Source organism: Tetrao urogallus (genome assembly GCF_951394365.1).
Source record: "Tetrao urogallus genome assembly, chromosome: 1".
Taxonomy (NCBI): Eukaryota; Metazoa; Chordata; class Aves; order Galliformes; family Phasianidae; genus Tetrao; species Tetrao urogallus.
In genome coordinates, this window is record NC_136813.1 from 20,997,415 (window position 1) to 21,006,536 (window position 9,122).

Sequence of the window (9,122 nt, forward strand, 5' to 3'; positions counted from 1 at the left end):
AAAAATTTGATTCTTGCATTTAGAATTGGAGCATGGCTTGGGTTGGAAGGGACCTTAAAGATCACTGAGCTCCAAACTCCTGCTGTGGGCAAAGTTGCCAACCACATTAAAATTAGATCATTTCTTCTAACCACCTGTGTCAAATTTTATTAGAGAAAAATAAGAATTTCACAAAATGCACATGCAGTTTATTTTAAGAAAACTGTTAGTTAACTGATGTAACTTTTGGAGTGGTTACAGAAGAAAGAACCATGTAGAGCAGAACATGGTTAGCAATAAATTAACCAGTTGATTCAATAAAGGCTATATTAGCTGTGGGTATGGAGCAGTTTCTAACCAACACATCCTTCCAGATCCTTCAGTTCGTTATCGATTCTTCAGCCACCAATGAGTTCAACGGCTTAAATAAACTGACTGGAAAAATGTTCTCTTTGCACATGATAAAAACAACTGCCACCAAAAGCTCATTTATCTCCAAGATCCCTCCTACCAGAATAAAGGACTGATTTTTTTTTTAGAGCTTCAGCAATAAATCTGACTATAATATATTTATTTTTGCCCAATAAATTATATTTATGCCTTATTAGAAAATGAAGTGCAATTTTCGTGTTACAAATACATCTAAAAAGAACATGAAATTAAGGCAGCCTGGTTTAATTCCACCAGTCTGCCTGAGCCACTCGTTACCTGTGTTCAGCTGGAACTGGAGGGGGCCAAACAGCAGGGTCTCTAAAAGGCTCATCTTGATTGGACACAGGGATATCTGCAGGTCTGTCCATTTTAAAACTCTCTAAAGTGTCAACAATGCTCTTAACTTGTTCATATTCTTCGACTAATTCTTGCTGAACCTTCAGAAACACAGACATCATTTAAAAATGGTTACATTTTTAAAATGTAAATCTCAAAATCTCAGACACCGGGGTTTCCATTCCAAACCCCAAACACATCAGGGTGACAAGAGTCTTGACAGCAGCATCAACAATTGAATCAGTTGGGTTTATCCTCCTGCTTGTGAGTGCCTGCGGAGACTTGGAGACATGACTGCTAATGCAGGGATTGACACCATGCAATTTTAACATGTGCAGTTGCCAAAATTTCCGTGTGCTTGTTGACATGTGTGCACACTTAAGACATAGTTTTAGAGCATAAGGGTCCTGCTTGCAGATCTTTAACATTTGCTTCCATTCTGGCATAAAAGAACTTCTCAGAGTACAGTCTCCAGGGTTCTAGTTAGAAAACTGGCCAAATTTGTAAAATAAAATATTATAAAAGTGATTTTTTGATGGGCACAGTATTACTGTACAGTCAAAACAGAAAACAATTCATTGATGGATTATGAAGACTAGAAAGAAAAAAGGGGAACTTTAACACCCTGTAGCATAAGTTCAAATTATAAGCAAAGCAGGTGAGGAAAGAATGAGAGGAAATTATGTATCAGGAAGAAACTGCTGAACTACGCAGTTGAATTTTATACTTAATGTTTCCACTGCCACCATTAGCATTTCTGCAGTAATTTCAAAATTATTTAATGAATATTTGTTCATTATTTTTTTTTCCATTAAGTCTGGGAAAAAACTTCACAAGTTTCAAGTAATACAGTTTACTGCAAGTTCAAGTTTTGTGTGTTAAGGTCACCAGTCCTTAGTGCACATCGGCAGCCAAAAAGGCACTCTACATTCTTGCTCAAAAACATGAGCTCGTGGTACATTAGCTTAAGATGTACTTGGATTCACTAAGTGCACTTGCATGGCATTTTACCAGTCCTCCACCCGCTGTTCAATGATGCTTTCCATCCTGCAGGACCAACCTCCACTCTTGTGAAGGAAATTAATGTTAAGTAGCACCACACCTTACCAATGTTCTTCCTAATGGCACTTACTGATGCAGCTAGCAACCTATAATCTCCCGTGTGCTCAGAAAGGAACCATGGTAGGCAAGTGCAGGCTGCTGTGTCCTACCAGCATATGTGCAGAAGCACATTTGGCTCATATCTGCTCACCCCATTTCTCCCTCACACTCATTTTCTCCCACTCAGGACTACTGAAACGATGTGCAGCTCCTCACTGAGGACTGGAGCACTGTCATTCAGCTCCCTGGAGCAGAAAGGAGGGTAGAATCTGAAAATGCAGAGAAAGTAAGCTTTTGGTGCCTTGGAAGCTGAAAAGAAACTAACAGCTGCTGCCCATTTGTTAGCAAGACCTGAGCAAACTCTGGAACACACAGCCCTTATCACTGTCTTGGTACCTGGCAAATGAACCAAAAGCCCTCAATGTACTTAAACAAGACAACCACAAAGGAAAAACATTTGACAAATTCCTAGAGGCTTTGAATAGTCTGAGTCAGATGAAACAGGTGCAGAAAATGTTTCTTGCAGCTGGCAAACAAATAAGCCAGATACAAACCAAGAGGGGCTATGCCATAATTAGGGAGGTGACTGAGCAGAGCCTCTGAGGGATGAGTGTGACTGCAGCAGCCCATGAAAGCTGCAAACAGGGAAATCACTGGTCTGGGCTCACCCAGTCTCTTTTCCCCTTCCCTCAGGTGTAAGGGCTCCCAGGTGGCTCCAATTCAGGTTACAGAGAACTCCCCAGAAATCCTTTTACATTATTCGTGTTTAAGCATAGGCTGACTTAACAGCTCTCACTGCCAAAAAGAAAGATCTCGCCCTCCTCACATCTACATAACCACACTCCCTACAGCTATTCTGGACTCAATTCTGGCAGAAAACAACCCTAGGAGGGTCATAACTAAATATATAAATAAAGGAGCTTTGCTGAATTGGCAAACTGCACTGGCTTGCTAGCTTGTGATCAGATGAATACCAGGACAAAGAACAGCAGGGTGCAGAGGAGGGAGAGAAGCTAATGCTGCTGAGAGAAGTCTGGGTGGGAAGAGCTTGGCCCTGCTGGGCACTCAGCATCAAGAACATCCTAACACATGGGTATAAACACAATGACCAGGAGCTGAGCTCACTTTCTCTTTGCAGTAGTTCCAAAGAGTTTCAGAACTCCTCCATGTTCCACAATCCTGCAACTGCAGTACCTTTGAGACCAGCTCTTCCTTGTTATGCTACAGCCTAAACCTCCCATAACATGAATATTTTGTATTTTGGTAAATGCATGTAATGCATGGGGCTGTTTTTTAATTGCATAATGCTGGAACAAAACTAACAGAGTTTCTATGAAAGCATTTTCCAAACCTGAAATTACTGCCTGTAATTAGCATTAGTTGTTCAACAAGCTCCACTTAAAAAACTGAAAATAACAATTCCTTCAGTCATACCCAAAATGGATGCTCTGTGTGATCCCATGGAGTCAAAGCACAGTATTCACAGGTCTTCATGCAGAATATTCCTTAATTACTCATGAAACAATTTATGTAGTGTTAATAAGACAGGCATGAGGCAGAAACAACAGAGGCACAGACTGACTGACAGGCATTTAAAATTATAAAACCAGAATTAACCTTTATTTTAAGAGCACAGAGCACCTAATCACTTGCTCCAGTGCGGTTGATTGCAAAGCGTGCCTTGCTGGCCTCTCACAGCACTCTGAAAATCGTCCAATTTCCACCTTAGCTCCAGCTCCTGTGCTCTCAGATACCGCGCAACACACAGCACGCGGTCATAACATGCAGCAGGTTTTGCTCGACAGCCTCTGGCCTTGACAAAAGACCGTGCTATCTCCTGGGGGCACGCTCAGCTGTCACTCTGCAGCTGCTGAACTGTTACTGAAGCAGCTCCTTCCTACAAGCCAGCTGTCTAGTAAAAAGACTACAAGAGCCAAGAAACTCTATTGGAGTAAACAAGGGGAATGTCAGAAGTAGTAAAGTTCACAGTAGCAGTCGTGAGAGAAAGTCTACCTTTTGTAGTTGTGAAGTATAGAGATGAGTTGCTTCAGGTTTTGACTGGGGCTACTCTGAGCCATCCAAGAATAAGCTGCAAACCCTCCAGATATAAAACAAGTAAGGGTCTCACTAGCAGGTGATGCTCAATATCACCATGCCAAGCAAGTAATCAGAAAATGAACCCCATGAAATGGCTAGGGGAATTCTCATATTGTCACACTGCTACTTTGGCAGACCCTGCAAAGACCTCCAGGATGCATTTTTTGTTGTTTTGAAGTTGTGCATGTTGTTCCAGATTAATAACAATCCCCAGTCAGCACTGGTTTTGACACTCTAGAAGCAGTATTGCCTCAAGTGAACCTGCATCCCTAAGCTGTTCCCAGTGGAGCTGATGATGTGTGTTCATGTTCCTTCTCCTCATAATTATCCTCTCAGCACCAAGCACAAGAACTGGCAATGAAAGCTGAAGCTGTCTACATGCGCTGTGTGAAATACAACCTACTAAATACTTGGATTGCAGCACTGAGCATTGTTCTGACTAGACCAGCCTGTAGAAATTTGAAAATCCTGTCACCTAAGCAAAGAAAAGTAGATCAAGAGTCTTTGGGAGTCTGACCCAAAATCTCACCTAGTTGTGGTTCATCTCTGCTCTACATCTCTCAATAAACTCAATAAAAAACTGCTGGCAAAATCCTGTTAGTACACAGAGCCACAAAGCAGATTCACCCAATGGAAAATCCCCTACAGAGAAGTGACTGTATGGGGGAGAATAATGGTCCATACAAGTGGCAAGCTAACTGACTGCCATGGCACAGCTTAACCATTCTTGGAGGTATGTTACTCTTAGGGACATTCCAATTTTAGGAGGGAATGAGTACACAACACCTGAAACTGAGCTCACTGCCTCAGAAAAAAACCATGCACTGTCCACAACTGGACAGGAAAAAGGGGCAGGTTTGATGTTGCCAGTTTCCCTCAATGTCCATTTCCTAGGAATCCTTCAGGAGGTTCAAAGATCGAGATGAATTGTGAGCATGCGTACAGACTGCAGATCCTAAAGAATTGATTCAATAATCCTTTCTTCTCCTTTGAGCATTTACCTACATGTATATTAATGTCATGGATCATTCCCAACAGGTACAGATCTGCCCAACTAGAGATTGCCAAACTCCACATCCAAAAAGTACCAGTGGCATTACTGTCCTCACTTTCATCAGAAGATGAAGAAAGTGAAGTAACTAAAGAACAGGTTCGTTCCATATTCCAGATGAGAAACAATTTTAGGTAAAAATTCCCTGCACTCTACCCCATCCACGACCCAAGGATTGCTTTGCTTTTCAAGAGGGCAGGGGAATATTTTGATTTTGATTCTGCACTTTGCTGCTACCAAGTGGGTTAGACCTGAATTTTCCTAAATTTACGTGTACAGCATCAACACAAGTTTCTTGGTAATGTAACCTCTGGATTTACACTTTTCATGAGAAGCAGTCTGTCAGACAGCAGCTGCATGGCACTGGCAGTTTGGAGGTAGTTGCTGTTGGAGTTGGGAAAGCAGTGCTAACATCCAGATCATCAAATTCCCTCTTATTCAGACTCAAAGAATGAGAAAGCACAAGTATTTATGAAGAGCAAGTTAGAAAGGAGGTCAATTTTTCTAGGTCCCAGTGAGGGAAGTGCAAGTGTGAAAAAACTACGGATTCCAGGGTTATCATTTGCTCCCAAGCCTACAGGTAGTTCTATAAATAATGAAGACAGTCTGAGTATGAAGAACAGGTTTTTTTCCACACTTCTTACTTTTAGGTATTTGTCCCCGAGCAGAGATTGGCACAAGTAATGGTAAAGCTAGATTCTGACAAAGCTTAGCTACCACCCCTGTATTGAGAAGTTCCAGAATTAGCATGGGCACACAGCATGACAGACAGCACTCCACCTGCTGATGCTCTTTCTGGGGATAGTGCTTTTTAAATTGTGTACAGACACTGTTAGGGCAATTCTGATTTTACTTAAAAGAGGTGATTTCTGACAAGGTGCCAACTTCAGATTCACCGGTGAGGTGCCGACTGCCTTTCCTAGAAAAGAATCCTGGAAACAGCATTAAAGGTCCCTTTATACTCAAGGTTTGTATCCAACGTACAGCATACATTCCATGGTGCACAGGCAGCAGTTGAAATAACACGCAATGTCATGAGATTGTGAGACTTGAAGTAATCTTCATAAGCCAAAAGCTGTTAAAATTTTAATGGAAGATTTAATGTCATCAGGGGAAACACAAAATACTGAAAGTGAAGGTGATGCAGAAATGCAGCTGCAGAACAAGGAAAATCTCATGTTTTTACCTGCACATCAGCTACAAATTGGGCAGGAAATAAGAACAAGATCAGGGCACAAATACCACTCAGTGTGGCCTGGAGTGGGGAGGATCTCGAATACAAACACAAGTGTCAGCATCTCCTATACAATGTTCAGCTTCTTTCAGCACCAGGAAAGCTAGGCACTATCACTGCTGTTTGTGCACACACATTCTTTTCCATCAAGATCTTAGCCAGTATACAGGCTTTAATAATTAGTTTCACAATAAAGACCTATGAATAGTATTATGATTTGATTATCATTTGATTGCTAACAGTTTTTGCTAATAGTACACAAAATACTGCAAGAAGCAGACAATTCAAGCACGAAATCATGATCAAAGCACCTGCTGCAATAAAGAAAAGATTTTTCTTTTGTTTTTAAATAGCATTAGTTAAACACTAATATTTAGAAAAATGCTCCTTGAAATCATCTCTTTAGCTACTGCAAAATTATATCCTTCATAAGAGTTATGTTCTTTCAAAACATTATTTATACAGTATGATTATTTTTCTGGAATACACTTTTACATTTTTGCTCTCTGAGTTGGTATCTTTCTTTTTTTTCTCTAGATAGAGCACATTTTCTACAGTGAAATATATGTGTGTATATATACTTACACATATGTGATACATGATTCAGACCAAGAGCATACAATTTGCATGTTGTAGTGTGCATATCTACCTGCTACTCAGACAGCCATTCTACTGATGCTAATCCATTCAACTCACACCTTAATTTGCTGAATATTAGATGGACAAGAGATAAAATAGCAAAGGGAAGTCCTCAGCAAAACAATTTTTCCAGAGCATACAGTCACACATGAACAGACCAATGGTTAGCCAAACATCGTGAGTGAAAACAAAGCAAAAAATGTTATACATTTATATAAAGATTCCTTTCAAATACACCACAAGAAATCATTCCCTATAAATGTCAACTCAACATTGTGTAGGCAACGTTATAAACTTAGCTGAAATACACATCCTCTACACTATAAAAGTTTGAGGAAGTACAGAATATTTTTCAAATACCAAGTAACAGAATAAAGGCAACCTTATTTCACCATACCTGTTGCCATTTGCCCTTAATTGCTGGATCTCTGATGGACTGGCAATGTCTCTGGATTTGCTGGATGACACCCTGGTAATACACCATAGAAGAGTCATAATTCCCAATGAGTGCATAGTCTCTTCCCTTTTTGGCATTGTCACAGATCTCTGCCAAATTCATCTTCACTCAGAAACCTAGAAGAGAATATAATCATCAGCAAAACTAATTTTACATGCTAGAGTAATTCAGTCTGTGAAATTCTAGCTTTCTTACTTCTCTCAAAGCTGAATTGTCTTTTTTTTTCTTTACCAAACATCAAGCCTAGAGTTTGAGATCATAAATCACAACTCATTTATAGTGATTAAAAACAAACAAACAAAGGGCTATACAACTTCTTCATTGCCTTTGGTCCCAATCTCATTAAATTAATGCAAGAAAATTAAATGCCCTGCCTACCTTGAACTTCAAGGATCTAACCAGCCAAACTTTAATTTGTAGATCACCACAATATATTAGCAGCCATCAACCTGTGAATCACAAATCACACAAGGCACTAAATTGCTTTTTATGCTGTTGGATTACATACGTGCCTAAATGCTTCAACCAGCACCATGGAAGTCTGCACTTAGCACTTCTGAGAGCCCTCACCCTAATGAGATTGCAGTGCTGCTGAATGACAGCTCCACTATAGGCAAAGCTGAGAGCCTCTTTCTGTTTAAATATTCTTGTGAAGTACATCAGCATCCAGATGCTGACTTGCACTTTTTCATTAAATCTAACATGTCCCTTTGGGATTTACAGCAGAGTTAGCATGCACATTTAAGACTTCTTAAAATGACACTTACCAAAGCACAACCTTTCCCTAGTACCTCAAACAATTTAGGATTAATACTTTTTTACTAACTTTTCATATATAAGCAACAAATCATGGCACAAGTTGTAGGCAAACCCATATACAACTTCTCCCAGAGAAAGCTTGAGAAAGCAATATTAAACCATAGACTTGAAAGCATGAGGCGCTGATCAGTAAGGTCTGTATTTAAGGCTCAAGATCCAAGCAGTGCCTGCCCATCGAATTTATCCAAATCCCCCATAACCCCACATCTAAGTCCTTGCCATACAAAAGTAGCCTCAATTCCCTTGCCTTGACTCAGAACATGAAGTTCCCAACATTCATCTGGATGGACATATCAGGAAATCAAAAGTAATCTTAAGATTAATAGCTACACAAGGCAGACAAACATCAGTGGAGAAGAGGTCAGCCTGAACCCACACACCAGGCCCACTCCTCTTGTCACTAAGCCCACAGTCACATGGCCTCCTTACTGGTGAATGTCCCAGCAAGAGTCTGTTGCTCTCCCACTGCCCTGAGGATGATGGTGGCACCAGGGCTTGCTTGTCCCTGCTCCCTGCTCTTGTCTCTGGCTGCTGGAAACCTCGAGGTGGATGCAGAATGTAGGTGGATGTGGCAACCACCTGTAATTTGCTCTCTCTTGGAGCTGAGGGAGGGCAGGATGGAGAGTTCTAGTTGTAGAACTCTGACTAGTAATAATTGGAGAGGAGGTGGAAAAATTTACATGGCTTAAAAATGTGATGGGAACCATACAATAATCTCCCATTTCCTCCATGAGTTTGGAGGCTCCCAGTGTGATGCTAGTGACACAGAAGGACAAGCAACAGCTTGATGGCTGATACACCACATTGTGGAGCTTCTGCATGCCCAGAGGCACTGAGACTTTGTGGAGGTGTTCAAGAACCATGGATGGCACTGAGGGACACTGTTAGTGGGCATGGAGAGGATGGGCTGATGGTTGGACTTTGTGGTCTTTTCCAACCTTAATAATTCTGTGTAACTTGGAGCACACAGGGAAGTC

The 9,122-nt window shown here is 40.9% G+C and overlaps 1 protein-coding gene across 1 annotated transcript in view; it reads right to left on the minus strand.

The window, feature by feature from the left end:
- KATNAL1 (katanin catalytic subunit A1 like 1) overlaps positions 1 to 7,428 on the minus strand; it is a gene marked incomplete at both ends in the record, with an annotated part of 28,996 nt that extends 21,568 nt beyond the window's left edge. The window contains 2 exons of the mRNA XM_079549788.1: positions 688 to 848; positions 7,267 to 7,428. Of these exons, the coding sequence (XP_079405914.1) occupies positions 688 to 848; positions 7,267 to 7,428 (323 nt within the window). The remainder of the gene's footprint in view (positions 1 to 687; positions 849 to 7,266) is intronic.
- Positions 7,429 to 9,122: the final 1,694 nt, after the last annotated feature.